This window comes from Delphinus delphis, chromosome 15 (assembly GCF_949987515.2).
Source record: "Delphinus delphis chromosome 15, mDelDel1.2, whole genome shotgun sequence".
NCBI classification, from domain to species: Eukaryota; Metazoa; Chordata; class Mammalia; order Artiodactyla; family Delphinidae; genus Delphinus; species Delphinus delphis.
The window spans coordinates 86,810,161-86,830,980 of record NC_082697.1 but is presented as its reverse complement, the minus strand read 5'-3'; the positions used below and the strand labels follow the sequence as shown (position 1 = coordinate 86,830,980).

General features: G+C 60.0%; 1 protein-coding gene across 5 annotated transcripts in view; it reads right to left on the bottom strand.

Annotated features, from left to right (window-relative positions):
• Positions 1-1,923: 1,923 nt before the first annotated feature.
• MAD1L1 (mitotic arrest deficient 1 like 1) overlaps positions 1,924-20,820 on the bottom strand; it is a 315,793-nt gene continuing 296,896 nt past the window's right edge. For all 5 annotated transcript variants that reach the window (XM_060032547.1, XM_060032548.1, XM_060032550.1 and 2 more), the window contains one exon: positions 1,924-2,228. In XM_060032547.1, the coding sequence (XP_059888530.1) occupies positions 2,070-2,228 (159 nt within the window). In that variant the 3' untranslated portion in view covers positions 1,924-2,069. The remainder of the gene's footprint in view (positions 2,229-20,820) is intronic.

The following is a 20,820-nucleotide window of genomic DNA, read 5'->3' as shown; positions in this document are numbered from 1 at the left end:
AGCCCTCCGCCCCCAACCCTCCGGCACGCGCCTCTCCCGCTGGGGATCCTGGGGTTCAGTTCTGGCCTTGCAACCGAGACCACCACGCTCGGGGGTACCTGCCCGGCCCGCGCACCCCCTCGTGGGCCCTGTGCTGACCCCTGGGCAGAGGTCACGAGCTTCTGGCCTGGCCTTCTGGCCAGGGTGACCCCACCAGCAGCCGGCCGCTCCCGCCTGCCCTGAGCGGGGACTGGCCACGTCTGCCCCGTCTGGGAGCCGCCCTCTAGCAGGTGCCGTCTGCATGCCGGGCGCACACAAGGGCCTCGCAGTGCATTCGTGTGGGCTAATGATTTTGCGTCAAGTTCTCACCTGAGCCTTTTATCACTGGCCTCTGAATTCAGCGATTTCACACGGGAGGCAGGCCGGGGCCAGGCCTGGGGTGACGGGGACACAGCCTCCGCCATACGGGGGCCCAGCCCCAGCCCTCCGCGGCGCCGGGGACGGGGGCAGAGTCGAGACAAGGGCCTGGTCCCCCACTCCCAGGCTGGGGCCCAACATCATCTGTGGGACCTTTTCTTCCACAGAGCAGCAGGGAAGCGCCACTGCGGGTCTGGGGGTCCCGACAGAGGGAGGGAGACGGACGAGGCCCCTCCCCACCAGCCTCGCAGGGAGGGGCTCAGAGCCCGAGACGCGACTTCACTCTGTGCTGGTGGAATGAGGGGTGAAGGAAGGTGCCCTCTGACGTCTGCTGGAAAACCCCCAACTGGGGGGTCTTCATTAAGCGCAGGACCCCCGGGACCTCCGCCTGGCTCGGCAGAGTTCTGCGCGAGCGTCGCTGCCTTCCCCCCGATTCGTGACGACAGAGAGACATGGAGCCTCGCTCCTCCCCTGCGAGATGGCGCTGAGGGCGCCCAGAGCGTCTGAGGGGGTGAGGAGAGCAGGACGCCCCCAGCCGGACCAGAGTCCGGTTCCGAGCAGCCTGGGCCCCGGGAAGCCAGTCTGCACGCCGAGCCTCAGTCTTCTCGTCTGTGAAGTGGGAACAGCACTTTCCTCCAGGGCCGTGTTGGCCGTCAAACCAGCCGGGGGGCTCTGGGTTCCGGGCCTGTGCTGACCTTGCTGTGACCCTGGGCCTGGCTGGGCCTTGTCTGTCTGGGAACCCATTCACAGACTGAGCTCCAGAGTGACTGTGATGGGGGTGGGGTGTGAAAGGCACGGGGTCGGGGCAGCCCCAGACGCACAGGCCACACCTCCCTGGGCTCTGGGCTCTGCAGAGGGACCCAATGCTGGCCCTCCCCACCCACCTCCCCTGACCGTGGCCCGGAGCCCTGCCGTGGGGCAGCACCGTAGGTGAGGCTATGCCCGAGGCCGCTCCCACCCACCTCTGCCGGGCTCCAGGGGCACCCACCGCCGCTCCTCCAACAGGCACACAGGGCGGGGATGTCAGGACAGCAGGGGTGCCGAGCTGTGTGCGTGGAGGGAGCCCGTCAGCCCAGGGGCTCAGACACACACACAGTGAGCCAGGTGGGGGCTGAGGGGAGCCTTTATTTCACAAGCGCCGGGAACTTTGCCGGCAGCCCAGCTTCACCCACCAGGTCCAGGCACGGCCAGGCTTGAGCACGGTGCGGTAGGGGCGCCTGGGGGAGGGGACAGGAAGCCAGTCCAGAGCCCTGCCCGAGGTCCCCCACCGCTGCCTCCTACCTGCTCTCCAGGACGGAGGGTGACGAAGTGGTGGCCTGTCCCTGCAGAGTGGCCGTGAGCCCAGGGGTCGGGGAGGGGCACCCCTGAGCTGCTTAACCCTGCCGGCCAGAGCTGTGCACAGGTGGCTGGGGGGCACGCAGGAGTCCCCATCAGGCCCTGACGCTCACGGCCGTCTGGGCAGGAGGCCGGGCCCTGTGGATGGGGTAGCTGGCCTGGTGGGGCTGGGACCCCAAGGGACAGGCCTGAGCGGGCTCCCGCCGGCTGCCTCTTCCGCCTTCGGAAGTTGGGGGCACGGCCGGCGCGGGGCGGGGGGCCAGGCCTGAGCGGGCTCCCGCCGGCTGCCTCGTAAGCCTTCGGAAGTTGGGGGCACAGCCGGGGCGGGGGGCCGCAGGCTAGGCCACGGTCTGGCGGCTGAAGAGGTCAAGGGTGAGGGCGCTGAGGAAGGCGGGGATGCTGTCCTGCCGCAGCAGGTGCAGCTCGATGAGCTCCTGCACCGTCCGAGAGAACTCCGTCTCCAGCAGTTGCATCTTCGTGCCCGAGGGTCCCGCGGCCTGCAGGGTGGGCGGGAGACACAGGAGATGCCGTTAGCAGGTGGGCCCTGGGCGGGTCGCCCCACTCAATCCCCCGTCGCCCCAGGCTCCAGACGCGGACGGGCCATCTGCCCAAGTCCAGGCACATCCCCCCAGGCGAGGCTGTTTCTCGGGCCTCCTGGGTGGTGGGTCTCACCCACGCTTCTGGAACCTAGAAGCCAGGACGGGGGTGTGCACGCCAGCTCACCAGCTCCTCCGGGTCTGTCCACCCTCAGACCCGAGCCCTTGTGAGGACGCTCCGTGCCGGGCGTGAGGGCCCTGTGACAGCCCCGAGGCTGCAGGCTCTCCGAGGCGGGTCTCACGCTGCCCCGTGTGCCAGGGCGACGGCCGAGGGGCCGCTGTGTCAGGGCCTCTCACCCACTGCCCTCGGGCGCTGCTGCACGGCAGGGCTCTCTGTCATGGCGGCGGGGCTGCCTCTGGAGTCCGCTAATACGAGTTCAAGTCCAGCCCCTTCTGGCTGTGAGGCCTCGGGCGTGGAACGGAGGGGCTCCCAGCTGAGGGAACCGCTGGGGCTAGCCCACTGGGTGGGGCTGGCTGAAGGGCGGCAGGTGGGGGCCAGGCAGTCCCGGAGAACCCGAGAGAAGCCAATTCCTTTCACTACCTCTTTACGCACACGCGCCACCTGTGACTGGGGAGGTGCCACGAAGGAAGGCGGGCCTGCCCCCAGTGATTCGGAAGACCAGCCTTTAAACACCGTGTGTGCCAACGGGGGGACCCCCAAGCTAGCTGGTCAAGCCCTCACGTGCAAGTGGGGAGACCGAGGCCCAGATGGCTCAGGGCTGGCCTGGGTCACAAGGCAGGTGTGAGCAGGGCCGAGCCCAGGGCAGGTGCTCCCGGGGGTGCAGGGCAGCTGGGGGGTGGACAGAGGCCCGAAGGTGCCCAAACACTTGGGCAGGGCTCACGGGGAAGCCCCCTCCCTTCCTCGGGCAGGCCTGCGGCAGCTCTCAGACCCTAGATGGTGCCCCGACGTGGGCCTCACCTGCCAGCAAGCCCATCCCAGGTGAGTTAGGACCCCCGGGGTGGGCCTGCTGGGGGCGCAGGCCTGGGGAGAGGCCGTCGTACACCAGACAGAAGCCTGTGGCCTGCGACCCTGTCCAGCAAGGCAGTGGTGCTGACGGGGCAGCTCAGGGCAGTCAGGAGGCGAGCAGGGTGGCGGCCACCGTGGGCCAGCCCCCCACTTGCGGAACGACCACCTGCCCGCCCTGCCCATCCGGCCCAGTCAGCTCCACCCCTGATGAAGGCCACCGCTCCACTTGGGGAATCCCAGGCTGGAAGGGACACACCCGGTGACACGCACACGCCCCATGGGAGAGCCCCCTCCTTCCCAGGCAGCCGACTAGTAAAGGCTTCTTCCCGCCGACCCCCAAACTCGCCTGCCAGCCGGAACCCTGGCTCCGCCTTGGCGGGCACCCGCTGCACCAAGATTCCTGTTAACGGCCACCAGGAAGTGGAGCAGCACCGCCTGCGGCCCACCCACGCGGCAGCCCAGGCTCGGGGGAAGGTGGACACGCTCCTCCCGGCCCACGGACACCCTGAGAAACGGCCCCCGCCAAGACACGCGTCTGAGAAACGACTCGTGTGCAGGGCCCACCGGCAGCTGACAACTCAGCAGGAGGAAGACAAATGACCCGGTTAATAAGCGGGCGAGCAATCCGAATGGGCCTTTTCCCCAAGGATACAGACGATTTCCCCAAGGATACAGACAATTTCCCCAAGGATACAGACGAACGGTGCCACCACCTCCTGTCTTCAGGGAAGCGCAAGTGGAGCCCACGGTGAGACCCGCCTCAGGCCGTGAGGACAGCGGTGACCCAGGCGACACGGTGCTGCGAAGGACGTGGGGAAGTAGGAAGCGGGCACGGCGGGCGCTGCGCAAACAGTCTGGCGGCTCCTCACGAGTGAGCCACGTGACCCGGCAATTCCACTCCTGGGTACGTGCCCAGGAGAAGTGAACACACATCCACACAGGAACTGGCACGGGAACGTTCACGGCAGCAACATTCAACGTTAAGTCAAAACGCAGAAACAGCCACCGACAGGCGAGCAGGTAAGTGCAGTGCAGCCACGGGAGGAGCGATGCTCTGTACACACGACACCACGGACGACCCTCGAGAGCACACGCCAGGCCAGACCCCGTCGGTGTGACTCCACTCGCCCTGGCGAGCGCCACAGCAGGCAAAGCCGCCCAGACGGGGGCTGGGACGGGGGTCGGGGAGGGAGAAGGGGAGCGACTGCCGGTGGGCACGGGCCTTCTCTGTGGCGGATGAAAACCCTCCAGCGTCAGGTGGGGATCACACCTCAGCAGGGCCGTCTGCAACGAAAGGCCCCCTTCTGCCCAGCAGCCCGAGGGTGACCCCCCGGCGGGCCCAGCAGGCAGGAGGAGGCCTGACAAGGGGCAGGCCTGGATGTGCCACGGAGGGGGGCCCTCCGGGACCCCAGGGAAGGAGCTGGCTCCAGCCCTGCATCAGCCTGCCCCTGCCCTCCGACCCACGACCCTTCCGAGCGGCCCTGGAGCTCCCGGTGCTGCGGCCATCCTGGCTGTGTGCCGTCTCACTCGGCCCCGGCCCCCCCGCGGGCGGCCGGCCCTGCGCCGTTGCCCGTTAACACGTTTAGCCTTGTCATAGTGGTTCAACACAGACCATTTTCAAACAAAAATAAGAGAAACCACTCTGACCTTTACCAAGAAAATCCTTTAATTTCTGCCTTCTGCTCTTGATTCTGAGTATTTTTCCCTAAATGTCAGAGGGGCCGGTTGTCAGCTGTCGGCTCAGCACAGGCTGGGTGGCGGGTTAGCGGGTGGAGGGAGTCCGGGGCCCGAAAGGGCAGCCGAGTCTCCTGGCTGTGCAGTGGTTAGGGGCAACCCCGGCCCGTCCTCCTCCGCCCAACCTGGCCCTCCCTCACCCCCTGCTCCCCCGAGAGGCGGCCTTCCACTCCGACTTAAACTGGGGGTCCTCTGGGCGCCTCCCCAGGCCCCTGCAGGCTCTGCATGTGGGTCAGACGCGCCTCGCGGTGTCTGCACCGGGGCTGCCACTCCCGACGAGCTGGCCTGGCTCAACCCTGACCAACAGGGAGCTGTCTGGGACGCCCTGTCTGCCCGCGGGCATCGCCCGGTGCTCACCCCGCTGCCGGGCAGTTCTGGGCACCCGGCCGCCCTCAAGACCCAGAAGCAGGGCTCAGTGCTTCTCTCTCATCTCGACCCACGTCCAGGCAACCCCCCACGGCTCCCGGCTGCTCCCCTGACGTGCCCGGGGCCGGGTCCCGGTTCTGCGGACCTGCCGTGTTCCCAGGACGTGCCCATCAGCCTGCGTTCAACGCTACCTGGTCCCCAGGTACCTTGTACGGCACTCTAATTAGGAGCTGTTCACTTAAAACCAGAGCGCAGTTTTTAAAAAAGCAAACTGCCCAGTAAGATGTGCTGACCGTGCTGGACGGGAGGGGTCAGGCGCGTAATAAAAGTGCCCGGCTTGAGGGACACGTGCGACCAGGTCAGCCCAGGCCAGGGCGTGGCCCGGCCTCAGGCCCAGCCCGCTGCCTGCCCTCCGAGGTGACCGGACGCAGCAGACACTGACTGCTCTCTGCCTGGAGAGGGTGAGGATCCTGCCTGGATTAGCCACGAGGAAATCAAAGCACCCCCGTCTTCAGAACAGAGTCAGGGCTTCTCAAGCCGGGAATCTAACACGTCCCAAGTGCTTTCGCGCGCTCACGGGCTGATCTGGGGAGGGCAGCTTGCCCCGGCCGGCCAGCGTCCTCTTGAAATTTCTGCGCTCGAGAACGCCCTGGAGCCGGCACTGGGGGTGCCCCTCGGGCGCCCGCCGTCCCCCGCACAGCACAGCCGCCCTCCGGGGCATCGGAACAGGAGCGCGGCTTGGGGAGCTCACGGGGCTGAGATGAAAGGTGGTTCGTTACGGTTTTCTGAATTCTCCGGGGTTTCACTATGACTGCACATGCTTGTAATCAGTAAAAACAGTATCTAAATTATACCCACAAGGCCTGACAGCTTTGAGAATGGGCAAATACACACGGCGTCCCTGCTACAGGCACGTGCCGACGTGTGGCTTCACCAGCTCCCAGGCCGGCGCCCGAGCGGGGCCCGCGGTGGGGACACACGGTGTCTGGGACCGGGGCTCGTGGGACGCCCTGCCACGGTGCCGTCACCACCCGTCGGCCTCCAGGGCTGGGGTGAGCTTCGCGGGGATTGGGGGTGGACACCTGGCTGGCTTCCTCCCCAGATCCTCCCTGCCCGTGGGAGGGCACCTCCGGGGGTGCCCCCGCCCGCCCCCCATGTCCTGGGCTGCAGGTGACACCCAGCGTGGTGGCCGGCGGCCTGCGGATGCTGCGGAAGTCTCTGCGCCGCCTGCCCACCTGTGTTTCTCGGAGAGATGCGCGCACAGCCCCCCTGGCTCCCTGAGAGTCCGGCCCCGTGGAGCCCTTCTCGCCGGCCACGAGGACGAGCTCTCCCGGCCCACTCGGGCTGCTCTCTCCCCGCCTGGTGCCTTGGGGCCCCTGTCCCAGCCGCTGTGGGCCCGCTGCCGCCGCATCCCTGTCACCCCCAAAGCCTGGTCAGCCTCCCACTCCAAGAGCAGATGTCTCCGTACCCCCGCGAGGCCGGCCAGGCGTGGCTCCCAGACCAGGGGCGACTGGGGGCGGCCGCTGCGCTCTGGGTCCCCGGAGCCCAGGGCAGGCGGCCCTGGGAGGCCCAGGCAGACGCTGATGCGTGCGAACAAGCAAGGGACACGGTGGCAAGTGGGTCAGGACAACTTGGCCAGAAGCTGAGAGCGCTGTCCCGGCACGAAGTTCCAGGGAACGGAAGCTGGCAAAAAAGCATGTCCAGCGAAATAGCTCACCCAATTATCCCGCTTAATTGTACTGAAAAAGCATCTAAATACTGCATGTTCTAATTATACCAGTGCTACTGGAATTCACCGTCCCCAGCTAGGGGTGACCTTTCCCAAGAGTGATTGTGGGGGGCAAGGCTGGGCACCCCAACAGTTGCAGATCCGTCTCAAACCCACAATTATTATTATTATTATTCTTCTATTTATACAGCCCTCCATCTTCCTAGAGGCTCCGTTTTAGATCCACACGCAGCTGTTCCTGCAGCCTCACGAGGGGGGAGGGCACACACGGGGCATCGAGGCCCCGAGCGGTCACTTCCAGGAACGCTGCCCCTCACAGGTGGGCGCCTGAGGCCTCCTTCCAGGAGGTTCCTGGGGGCAGAGGCCCGTGGACAGGGGAGGTGCGAGTGGGGGTGGGCACCACAGAGCCAACCGCCTCCTTCCCACGTTCTCGGGGGCAGGGGCCAGAGAGGACCCAAAGGCCCGGCTCCCCCGACCCTGGGACCGCCGCCCCCCTGGGCCCCCGCCTCCTCCGTCAAGTGGGCTGGGCCACGTGTCCCCTCCAGCCCTCATCCAGGAAGCCTGCCCCTCCTCGCTCCCCATCGAGACAAGTCACACAGCCTCGGAGTAATTTTGTGGAGCCCACGGGGGCCGCGGAATCATGTGAAGAGCGATGTGGCTGCAGGACCGGCAGCGACGGAGTCAGAAGCTGGGCTCACCGCCGGCTGCTCTCCTGTCTGCTGTGTGACTGGCCACATCACTTCACCTCTCTGAGCTGGACTTTTCTCAATTTAAGGGGGACGCGTGCCTGTGTTCCCACCCCAGAGGGCTGCTGGCGGGCTCAGATGATAACACCTGTCAAAACGCTCGGCAGGCACCTGCCTGAAACAACCGGAAAAATGAGACACAAACACGCAACAGTGCTTTCAAGTCCTGGGACACGTGGGAATGAGGGGCACGGTCCCGGGAGACAGGAAGCAAGCCCTGTGACGGCCCCATTCACCCCTCAAGAGACTTTCTGGGCACAGTGAGGGAGAGGCCCAGGCAGAGCCGGTGGACTCTCTGAGCTGAGAGTCTGGGGAGACCCAGCTGGCCAGAGGGTGCAGGACAGAGTGCCTGACAGGAGAGCCACGCCTGGAGGAAGCACTGAGCAGAGGATGCCCAAGCACTCAGCAGGGTACTGGTCAGCACACAAGGAAGAAACCACCTGAGACCACGGGGATCAGAGCAAACACCACTCCCGCAGGAGAAGCTCACACGGCTGGAGCAGCGCCCGCCCTCAGCAGCCACCCCAGAGAACCCCCCGTCACAGGGCACAGGAGGGTCTCCCCTCCACACGAGCACAGTCACCCTCAACTACATCCTGCTCTGGTCCTGCTCACAATTTTTTTTTTTTTTTTGCCACACTTGGCGGCATGTGGGATCTTAGTTCCCCAATCGGGGATCAAAGTTGCGCCCCCTGCAGTGGAAACGCAGTCTTAACCACGGGACCGCCGGGGAAGTCCCTGGCTCACAACTCTTAAACTGAGACTGAAAGAATCTGCTTCCAAGTAAGTAACACCCCTGAACAAAGTCTGGGAGCTGTCACAGGAAGACAAAAACACCCAGCCCCCAACGGGAAGAAATTCACCGCGCCTGGCGCCCATCAACGATGATGAGCGTGCAAACGCCAGGGGAATACGATTCCCAGGGAAGAGAAAAAGCAATCGACTGAAATGGATCCAGACCTGATACTGATGCTGGAACCAGCAGATGACGTTAACTCAGCTGTTACAACTTTATTCCAGGTGTTCAGAAAGTTGAAGATGTAAAAGATACAGAAAAAACTAAACTGAACTTCTAAAGGTGAAGACGACAGCGTATGAGATGAAAAGTGTCCTGGGTGGGATTAATGGCAGATCGGAGGTTGGGGAAAAAAGTTTAGTGAACCTGAAAACAGAAACAGAAACCGTTCAATGAAAGAGAGAGGAGAAAAGAATGAAAGAGAAAGAACCACACACGCGAGAGCGAGCCTTGGGGCCCTCGAGGGACACGCCACACGTGCACCTGAGCCCCTGGAGAGGCCGAGATGCGCGTGCAGGCGGCTTCCGAGACGGCCCCCAGTGACCCTGCCTCCTGGCACTGGCGTCCCGCGCAACCCGCTATCCTCGAGTTTGATGGACTCTGAGTAAAAAATACGGCACAAATGATGGGGCGTCACTTGGGAGGTGGTGTCACGGTGGACGGTGACTGCCCTGCTCTCACTCTCTGCTTCTTGCCTCTGATGAAGCACAAACCAGAGAAGCCATGACCCGTCCGCATGACGAGGAACGAATTGAGCTCTGCCCACACCCACGTGAGTGAACTCAGGGGCTGATCCTCTCCTGGTAGGGATGTGAGGTGACCACAGCCTGCGAGAGGCTCTGAGGAGGGGGCCGGCTAGGTGCACTCAACTCCTGGCCTTTGGAAACTGAGCGACTCAGTCTGGGGATAATCTGTTATTCAGTGATGGATGACCAATACAGGAGGACAGAAAAAATACTTGGAAAAAGAACAGCCCAAAACATTTGAATGGGATGAAAACTAAACTGGCAGCTCCAACAAGTTCAATGAACCCCAAGCACAGAAAAATAAATGAAGAAAATGACACCAAAGTACATGGTAATGAAACCACCCAAAATCAATAATGAACATTTTTAAAGCAGCCAGAGAAAAACAGACACGTGACCACAGAACAAAGAGGGGCTGAAAGCAGATTCCTCACGGGGAACAGGGAAGCCAGGTGGCCGTGGGACAGTGTCTGTAAAGCACAGAAACAACAAACGAAACCCAGTCAACCCAGAATCGCACCCGGTGAAAATGACACGTGGGACCGGAAAAACCCTATTATTGCCAGCTGACTGACACTACAAGAAATGCTGAAGGAAGCCCTTCACAGAGAAGGAAGATGAAGGTGGAAATGCGCGTGTACACAGGAAGAACGAAGAACGCCTCATTCCTTCAACGCACAAGGAGTGGAAGCTGCATATGAAGTACACGAAAAAACTTAAAGTATCTTCTAAATATCTCTGAAAGGTGATTGACTATTTAAACAAGAACAGTAGCAGTTTACTGTGAGGTTTACAACATGTGTATAAGTAAAATGTATTTCAAGGAGTTGAATAAGGCAGGAAGGAGGCAACTGGAAGGTTTATGCGTGTAGCACGAGAACTCCAAGGTTCTTAGAGTCAACGTGCAGCGATATTATGTCGCTTGAAGTTGACTGTGGTAAGATGTACACTGTAAGTCCTAAAGCAATCTGTAAAACACCAAGATAAAGTTACAGTTAACAAGGCAAAAAAGGAGATATATGAATTTGTACAAATTATTCAGTTAATCCAGGAGAAGGCAGAAAAAGAGGAACGAAGCATAGGACCCACTGAAAACAAATAATGAGATGTGGGCGTAAACCTAATCAGAGCAGTAATCACCTTAAATGTAAACGGTCTAAAGACACCAGTAAAAAGGGAGAGACTGTCAGACTGGAAAGACTTGCAAGGCTTAATTATATGAGGCTCATAAAAAAGTAAAAAATACGGGGCTTCCCTGGTGGCGCAGTGGTTGAGAGTCCGCCTGCCGATGCAGGGGACACGGGTTCGTGCCCCGGTCCGGGAGGATCCCACATGCCGCGGAGCGGCTGGGCCCGTGAGCCATGGCCGCTGAGCCTGCGCATCCGGAGCCTGTGCTCCACAACGGCAGAGGCCACAACAGTGAGAGGCCCGCGTACCGCAAAACAACAACAACAAAAAGTAAAAATATGAAAAAGATAAACCACACTAATGGAAGCCAAATGCTGCGGTGACCATGTTGACGCCAAACAACTTAGATTTCAGAGCAAAGAACATCATCAGGGAAAAAGGCCATTTCAGAACAACAAAGGGATTAATCTACACACAAAATAAAGACCAACAGAAATGCAAGAAGGAATAGACAAATCTGTAATTATAGTCAGAGATCTCAACACCTCTCTGTCTACTGAGAGAAAAGGAAGATAGAAAACGAGCAAAGATATAGAAGATTTGACGATACTATAAAAAAACCTGACCTCACATTTACGGCATACTCCAGAATACAAATTATTTCCGAGTATATTTATTTAGATAGACCACATTCTGGACCTTAAAACAAATTTCAGTAAATTTAAAAGGATTTATTTCACACAAACTATGTTCTCTGACCACAATGAAATTAAATCATCAAGTAATAACAGAAAGCTATCTGGAAATTTTCAAAATATATGGAAACTTAATAATATACTTCTAAGTAACCTATGGGTCAAGGAAAAAATCAAAAGGGAAATTCGCACTTTTAAACCGAATGACGATAAAAATAAAATGTCAGAATTTGTGGAATGCTGGTAAAACAGAGCTTGGGGGAGAATGTATAGCACTAAGTGTCTACATTAGAGAAGAAGACTTCAGCTTCGACCTTGAGGACTTCCCAGGCGGCCCAGTGGTTAGGGCTCCGTGCGTCTGCTGCAGGGGGCACGGGTTCGATCCCCGGTCAGGGAACTAAGACACGTGCCGTGGCCAAAATTAAACAAATAAATACATAAATAAGAAACTAAAATAAAAAGGGCAAAGTACACCCAGAGTAAGCAGAAGAAAGGAAATAAAAGATCAAAGCAGAAATCACTGAAATAGAAAAGCATTAGAAAAAAATGAAACCAAAAGGGATTTTTTCCAGGAGATTAATAAAATTGATAAACTGGTCAGATTAATCAGGTATAAAAGAAGACACAAATTACTAGTATCATGAATGAGAGAGGTGACAGCACTATGAATTCTATGGATGTTAAAAGGATAGTAAGGGAACATTATGAACAACTTTTTGCCAATAAACCTGACAACTTAAATAAAATGGAAAAATTCTTTGAAAGACACCAAAACTACCAAAGTTCACTACAAAAGAAAGAGATAACCTGAATAGTCCTACGTCTATTAAAGGAATTGAGTTTGCAGTGAAAACCTTCTCACAGAGGAATCTCCAAGGCTGGCTGGCTTTCCTGGTGAATTCTATCAAATGTTTAAGGAATAAATAAATACCAGCTCTACATAAATCGTTTAGGAAAATGGAAGAGGAGGAATGCTCTCCAACCCATTCCATGAGCCAAGCATCACCATGATGCCACGATCAGACAATAACAGCACAAGGAAAACAAATACAGTCCAATAATCCCCAGGAGTAGACATGCAAAAATGCTAAACAAAACAGTAAGCAAACGCATGTCCAATAACATACAGAAAAGGTAATACAAGTGGGTTCTGTCCCAGGAATGCAAGGCTGGTTTACCATTAGAAAAAGTAATTCAACATATAAACAAAGTAAAGAAGAAAACCCACAATACCTCAATAGATGCAGAGAAAGGACTTGACCAAACCCAACATGCACACCTCAAAAAATTCCTCAGCAGATGAGGATCAGACCAGAACTTCCTCAGCCTGATAAAGGACGTCTCTGACCAGCCCACAGGTGACAGCACACTCAGTGGCTTCAGACTGAATGAGTCCCTTCAGGTTGAACTTGGGACAAGAATGTTCACTCTCACCACTTCTACTCAACACTGTTCTGCAGGTTCTAGCCAGGGAAATAAGGCAAGAAAAAGAAACAAATCCCTCCAGTTTGGACAGGTAGAAGCACAACTGTTGTTATAGATAACATCACTGTCTCTGTAGAAAATACAATAGAATATATTAAAAAGCTACTAGAACTAATATGGGAGGTCAGCAAGGTTGCAAAATAAAAGGTCAATTTTACAGGGCTTCCCTGGTGGCGCAGTGGTTGAGAGTCCGCCTGCTGATGCAGGGAACACGGGTTCGTGCCCCGGTCCGGGAGGATCCCACATGCCGCGGATCGGCTGGGCCTGTGAGCCATGGCCGCTGAGCCTGTGCTCCGCAACGGGAGAGGCCACAACAGTGAGGCCCGCGTACCGCCAAAAAAAAAAAAAAAAAAAAAAAAGGTCAATTTTACAAAAAAGAACTGTTTTTATATGCTAGCAACAAAAAGAAATTAAAAGTAAAAAAACAATTCATGATTGCATCAAAAACATGAAAAACTTAGGGATAAACTGGACAAAAGACGTGAGACACCTGTGCCCTGGAAACGAGAGGACAGCACGGAGAGGGAAACTGTTCACAGCTTGGAAGACTCGATATTGTCAAGAAGGCAACTCTCCCCACGTGATCTACAGCTTCAGTGCGGCCCTAGTCAAACCTCAGCAGGCTTCCAGCGTAGGACTTGACAAGCTGGGTCTAAAATCAATACGGAAGTGCCGAGAACCCAGAGCTCCCCAAACCTTGAAGAACAAAACTGGAGGCCGAGACCGTGACTTCAGGGTGGCAGTGCAGGGAGGGGCGGCACAGAGACGCCCGCCGCCCGGCCTCCGCCGACACCCCCCTCCCGTCCTGCTGCTGGACGTGGCCTCCCCTCTCCCAGCCACGAACCCGTGCTGCCCCCCGAGCCCGGCTCGAGCCTCCCCGACACCTCTGCACGACCGTGACACCTGGGCGACGCTCTCCAGTCTTCACGCTGGGCTGCACAAGCACCTGCAGCACAAACGTCCAATACGACGACCCAGCAGCCACGGGTCTCCCTCCATCGACGGAGCGGCTTGGGCGGGAGTGGGGTTCTCTCCTCTTTCACCCAAGTCGCCTCCCTTTGCTGCTACTGCTGGACACGGGTACACGGACGGCGGGACCCAGGCCTGGCAGTCAGGAGCGGCGGTCTCGGGCACACCCGCTGCGGCCCCCTCGTTTCGGGCAGGTGACGGTCTGCGGGAGCCTGCTCGGTCCGCATCGGGTCCGCCGTCCCTGCTGGGGGCCGCAGGTGCGCCCGGTGACGTCCAGGGGCCTCAGCCTGCGCACGTGTGTCGCTAGTCTGTGCCAACCGTCCCTCGCCCCCCAGCACCGGATCATGTGCACACTGCCTTGTTTTTCATCTTTGGCTGAAGATCTGATCTTGGAACGGAATTTTCTTTTTTCCTTTTTAATTACTACTCGGTAACATCACCAAGCTGTGAGTTTATGGCTTTGTAGATCTTGTGTTTTTGACACTAATTACTCACAAAGGCTTTTTAAGCTCCATTTCAACTCTGCAACTGCCACGCCGGTAATAAAATAAGAGGAAGCGGCGACAGATTTCAGCCCTTCCCGCCTGAGCCCTGGGCTTCCGTGTAGCTGCGGTCCTGCGGCCCCGCGGCCCTGAGGCCCCGCGGCCCTGAGGCTCCAGCGCGGGAGGCTGGAGGCGGATTCGTCCGGGATTCCAGCCCCAGCCTTCCCCGCTCAGGGCCTGGCTCTGCTCTCCACTCTGGAGCTAAAGCACACTGGTGCTCGAAGCAGGACAGGAACCAGAGGTGGACTTTCCCCACAAGGATCCTGAGACTCTGCACCCATGGGGTGCCCAGCCTCTGCCCCAGGGCAGCCCTGCCCCCCCTCCTCGGGGCTCCCTTGCCCACACGGCCCCTCGGCCAGTCCTCAGACCCTTACTGGGCATCCACCGCCGCAGCCGCAGACCTCTGACCCCCCGCCTTCCCCTGCTCGCCATGCAGAGGGGAGCAGAGTCGCGAGCCTGGAGGGCAGGGCGCGGGGTGTGAGGGTTAAAAGGCCGTGGCCACCTCTGTCCTCCCCTCAGTATGGAAGCTGACTTGGGCGCCAGAATGAGTTTGTTTGGACCCTAAGCTGGAGGCTGGGCTCAGGTCTGCAGGGGTGCTTGGATGGCTCTGGGCTTGCAGTCACTGCTCCTGGAGCAGACGCAGGCTCCCAGGAGCCCCCAGGTGGCAGGGTGGCTGGAAGGGTGGACCTGGCCACTCCATCAGGACCGTGCAGGGACCTCTCCACTGCGGCCAGGGCCCGGCTGCCCGCTAGCCGCCCACACCCCCGAACAGCCAGCCCGACAAGAAGGTGGTCTCCCCTCTCTTCCTGGTAGAACCCAGAGATTCTTTGACGGACGATAAATCAGCCCAACAGGATCCCACCCTCCCCTTGTTTTCAAGACCCTGGCAGCGCCCGCCCTGCATGGCACGGCTGGATGTGCCAAAGGGTCCAGGCCAGCCAGGCGGGCCGAGGTCCCCAGTGCCCTTCTGAGGGCTTGGCTCCGTGAGTGGGCAGCTTACCAGCCCGCCCGCCTCTGGCCGTGCCGGGGGCTCCCTTAAACACACTTGGTTAGTCTCGGTTTTATGTTCTTTATTGCATTTCTATTTTAAGATGCAATTAAAACATCTCACTGCTGAAGTGCATGGTTCCTACTGGGCTCTTTTGCTAACATGGAATCAAAACCAAAGGCAGGTGTGGAGACTCGGGGCGCAGACTCGTTTCTGAGGCAGCGGGTTTGGTCAGGACTGGCCTCCTCGGAGAAAAGGCCGCCGCCCTGGTGAGCCATGTGGGGGCTGAGCTGTCTCCCCCCAAGCACGCCCCAAGGCCCGAGACCTCCCTCCACCTCCGTGCCTGCACCCTGTCGCGTCGGGCGGGTCCTCTCCCAGGGGCTCCGTGCTCGTGCCAGGCGGCACGTGCAGTCCCAGGTGACGGCTTCTCACGCTGCCCTGCCCTCCAGCCCCACGAGGCTCGCGACTTCCAGGCAGGTCAGAGCACAGGAGGGGCAGGGGCACCCTCTGCCCTGGCTGGACGGCATCTCACCGAAGCCACCCAGGGAGGCCCACCCCCGAGGGCGTCCATCGGACGAGTCACTGGCACCCAGGCGTCCAGCCACGGCTGGGACCCACAGGGTAGGGTGTCAGGCACAGGACGAGCACCAGCAAGGGACCGCCAGGATCTGGGGGCGTCTGAACCGAGGGCTCCCCCCAGAGAAGCAGCCGGCAGCAAAGGGCTCGCGCTCCCCCGGGCCCCGTCCGGCCTCCCCCAGAGAAGCAGCCGGCAGCAAAGGGCTCGCGCTCCCCCGGGCCCCGTCCGGCCTCCCCCAGAGAAGCAGCCGGCAGCAAAGGGCTCGCGCTCCCCCGGGCCCCGTCGGGCCTCAGGCCTCAGGCAGGAGGTGCTGCGTGCGCACCTGCATTCACCCGAGGACCCCCCTGCCCCGCCCCCGCTGCAGACAATGAGAGCAAAAGGGAGGAAGCGCTTCCTTCTCTGCACGAAATGCTCCGACGGATGCAATCTGCGTGTGCAGATCGTGTGAAGTGCATCTTCCGTTCCATCAGCCCCTCACCCTACACGAGGGTGCTCTTCGCTTTCAGACCTGTTTCACGGGGCCTGAATCATCACGGGATTTTCTTCATCTTGCAATAGGAGGGTTATGTCCTGCTGACAGCTCTGCATTTTCATTGACCACATTCATTTAAAAAAAGAAATTTCAAAACATATTCTGCAGTTGATTTGCTCCCTGGACCCAGGAATAGAATACAAGTAATCTCCTCACTTCTTGCAGGTATCTTCCTGTGATTTAATCTTGGAAATGATTTTTTAAAGGACTGTAACATTCACATCTGACCTGGGAAAGGGAAATTGCTCTCTTTGGAGTGTGTGAAGACCGCATTTCTTTCCCAGCTTCGCCGGCCTTTTCTGTCGAGTAAGCACCAACTCCCCCTCAGGACACAGGACACATCCTCACGTGCTGGTGTCGGTGGGCGGCAACAGCAGAGACTGCGCGGCAGCGACCAGAGGGCGTGGCGGTTTAGGGGACCCTGCAGAGCTGGTCCTTGAGGAAGGTTCAGAGAGCCCCAGGCATCAGACTCCCTGACCAACATGGCGAGTGGCCGCCCGCACAAAGCACACTGGAGGGATCCGGACTCTGACGCCGAGTCCTGGGCTGCGTGGAGCCCGTCCCCGCCCAAGGGCAGGACGGCGCAGCCTCAGAATCTGCTCCCAGGACAGACCCCCGGGAACATCGTGTGACAGCGATGGAGAGGGGGGCCACACGGGACCCGTGCTGTGGGCCCGGGGCCTGACGTGACGCGTCCTCAGTAAACGTTCAGACGCACGAATCCTCAGCGCCAGGCTCTGGGCCCCCGCTGGGGCAGGCTGAGGTCCCCGGGACTCTCGCTTTCCGTCCCCCATGTAGCTGTCCGTCTCCCAACTGCCGGGCCGATCGGCCTCACCGGGAGTAACAGTTTAACCAGACACCGACCGGCGCTTTCTGAGTGCACCAGGGACAACGCTGGGTTTCAGTCAACCGCGGGGAACCCCGGGGGCAGCTGCTCATCGTGAGCAGGGAGGCGTCAGGACATGCTGGCAGGGGTGGGGTGGGGCTGGAGGGACCCGGACGGTGACGGGCCTCTGATGGAGGGGCTCTGCAGCTGGCCCTTTGCCGATGCCCCACACACAACCCGCCCCCTTCGCCCGCGTGAGCAGATGACCGTTGCCGTCGTGCCCTCCGCACGCACTTTCTCACGCTGGCTGCGGCCCAGCGCGTGTCAGGGGTCGGGGCCTGGCCCAGCCTGGTGCAGGGAGCGGGTGGTCGGCGCCTGACCGTCAGCCCGCCTGCCAGCGTGGAGGCGCCCTGGGTGGTCCGCACGCCCGCACGTGGCTCGTGGGCTGAACCTCACCCGTGGGTTTTCCTTGATGCAGAACCTTGTTTACAAACGTTAGTCACTGTTACAGATTCAGGAAATTTAGCGTAAATGTTGGTTGTTTCCAGCTCCTTTGAACCCTGAAACCCTGGGCCCACAGGCCCCACGTAGCCACCCGCTCCTGCGAGGCCGAGGGTCACCACCACGTGGCCCGTCACACGGCGGAGAGAGGTCTCCTTGGGCTCGGGCCCACCGGGACGGGGAGACCAGGCGAGGGAAGGCTCATGCGGGGTCGCCGGCCCTACTGCGCATCACAGGCTGGGCCTGCGCGCTGGAGGCAGGACAGCATGAGGGCTGGGCCCACTTGGGAACACGGTCAGGATTCCACGCGATTCTGGCTCAAGCGAGGACAAGGCCAGAGCCTTGGTGGTGACCTTGCTGCCCACGTCCCCGGGGGATTCCACACCCCCGTGGCGCAAGTCGGGCCACCCGCAGGACACTGGCCCAGGCCTCAGGGGGACAGCCAACAGCTCACACTGACTGTGGTACACAAAATAATCCTCACTCTGTACGGACGACGTGTCACCCTAGGAAAACATGACGACAGAAACATCCAACGCTCACAAGTACGTCAACACGCCGTTTCCTCCATCCTGTCACAACTGTGTGTGAGCGTGTGCAGGAGACCCACGCCTGTGTACCCGGGCACACACGCAGGCTCATACGCCAGGCAGGCCCGCGTCTGCCCCGCTCAGACGCCCCTGCAGTTGGCGGCATGACCCCGCACAGGAGGGGAAGCCACGCTGACTCGCGTATTTACGCGTCTAAGTGCGTCCGGGCCCTGGACGGCCACCAGAGGAGGGGCTGTGTGGGCCGTGCTGAGCTGGTCTCACAGCTGAGAACTGGGGGCAGCTCCTCGGGCAGGACCCTGAGAAGACCCCCGACCTGGGCCTAAAGGGGGACCAAGGACAGACGCGAGAGGACGGGTAGGTCGGGGGGCTCCCGCCTCCCACCTGGTGGGGAAGGCGACCTGGGCTGCCCTCGGATGCACGGGGCTTCCTACGAGGCGCACACGGGGCGCGGCTGACTTCACGACACACCATGAAATGCTGGACAGGAGGCCCCCTCCCCTCCAAGAAGCGACAGCCACGCTCGGTTAGGAAAATACCGCCTAATTTTCCGTCAGAGTGAGTGACCTTACGGGGGAACCTAATTTCCCGAGCGACCTGGCACAGGGTCTGTCCTAACACGACTCCCACTGGCCTTGTCTGAGTGGCCTTCCTGGGCCTCGCGCCCGGTTCCAAGGCTCCTGGGGGCTCCGACCCACCCCTCGGATTTCCAGGCCGCTGTCGTTGCTGCCAGGAACCGGGGCGGGGCACGTGGCCATCGCAGCAGAGCCTGGACCTCAGGCCACATGGAGAAGGCTGCTCGTGGAGCCCGTGTCCCGTCTGAGAGGTGCAGGCCCACGGGCCCCCAGTCACGGCTGCGAGGGCCTCACAGGGGCAGACACGTGGGGCGACACCCAGGTCCTTCAGCCTGGCCCAGACAGCCGATATCTGAGAGCGGTCCGGTGATATTATGTGATTTAAAAGCTAATTAAACTGAGTGATATAAAGTGTAACAGCCCCAGGTGTTTATTTCCAAAGAGCATTTGGAAGGAAAGGGAGAAAATCTAATAAAAAGCTCCGTGAGGTATTGCATTAGGAAGTAATCACGTCGCTAAATCACTCGGCGTCCGTGGCGGGGCCACTCCCGGCCCGACCCCTGCGCAAGGCCCTTGGGGCACTCGGAGGCAGTGGGAGCGGAGCTGGGGCTCTGAGCACGCGTGTCCCAGCCGCCTGGAAGTAGTGCCCCCAGAGGCAGGCAGACCCCTCACGGTTCACGCGCGCGCCCGTGGGCAGCCCTTGGATTCAGGGGACAGAGGGTGGGGAGAGGCCTGGTGACGGGCACGACGGTGGCTGGGATCCACCGGACATTCACTGAGGTCTTCCGTTCCGGGCGTGGGGGCCCCCTCAGGATTAGCAGGGGGCGTGCGGCAGGAGTTCGGGGGACGGAGACACAGACTGCTGCCTGACGGCACGGCCGCCGGGCAGGCCCCGAAACCCGTCGCGTTTGCATGTGCACCGTGACCCTGAGACGTCCCAGAGACAGGCAGCCCGGGACCAGGACGGTTGGAGGGAGCCCCAGCGGCCTCTGGCTGCAGCCCACCCCCTGCCCGCCGCAGTCCTTCCCTGGAGGGTCTGGCGTTCTCCCAGGAGACCGTCGGCACCACCAGGATGGAACTCACCGAAGGGAATCAATCTCCCATGAGCAGCGTCACCAGCCACCCGTCAGGGAAGGGCTAGCGCACCTGCCACGGCTGGGGGCCTGGGGCAGTCGGAGCGGGGGACGAGGGGGAGACCCAGCCTCCCCCTGCGCCTGCAGGACACCTTCGGGGCTTGGCGGCCGGGCTGAGGGCCACCTGCTCACCCCGTGGGCAGGAGCATGTGGTACCTCCTGCCACGTCAGGCCTGGCGCCTGAGACCTAGGATGATGGGTCTGGGCAGGGATGGGCCATGCCCCGCCCCCAGCATCCTCCCCCGGGCAGCCAGCGGACCAGTCGCTCAGGTGTCCTGACCCCTGCCTCCAGCCTCTCCTCACACCCGCCGGTCACCCCCACGGGGCCCATGTGTTTCCAACAAGCACCTCCCGAGTGCCTGTAGGGGCCCCCGCTGCAGACAGCTCCGGGTGCCTGTCTGGGCAAGGGGGCCGGGGCGGCCAGACTCCAGGACGCCCTGAGGACTCCCTTCTCTCCAACAAGGTCCCCACAAGACGACCCCTCCAGCATCAGCTTGTGCCAGGGGCTCTGTCTGCGTGGCTCGAGTCTCCCTCCCAGGCGAGGTGACGGGGGAAGGACAGCTGCTACCCGGCCCTCGCAGGCGGCACCGCGCCCCGAGTGCCTGGCGATGCTTCTGGAGGTGGACGGACCATTCATTTTTTTTTAGTTTATTAAAAAAAATGTTTTTGAAGTACAGTCGATTTACAACGTGTTGGTTTCTGGTGTACAGCAAACTGATTCCGTTATACGTGTACATATATTCTTTTTCATATTCTTTTCCATTATGGTTTATCACGGGATATTGAATATAGTTCCCTGTGCTCTACAGTAGGACCTTGTTGTTTATTTTAAATACAGCAGTTTGTATCTGCTAATCCCAAATTCCTTATTTATCCCTCACCTATCCCCCTTTCCCCTTTGGTAACCTTA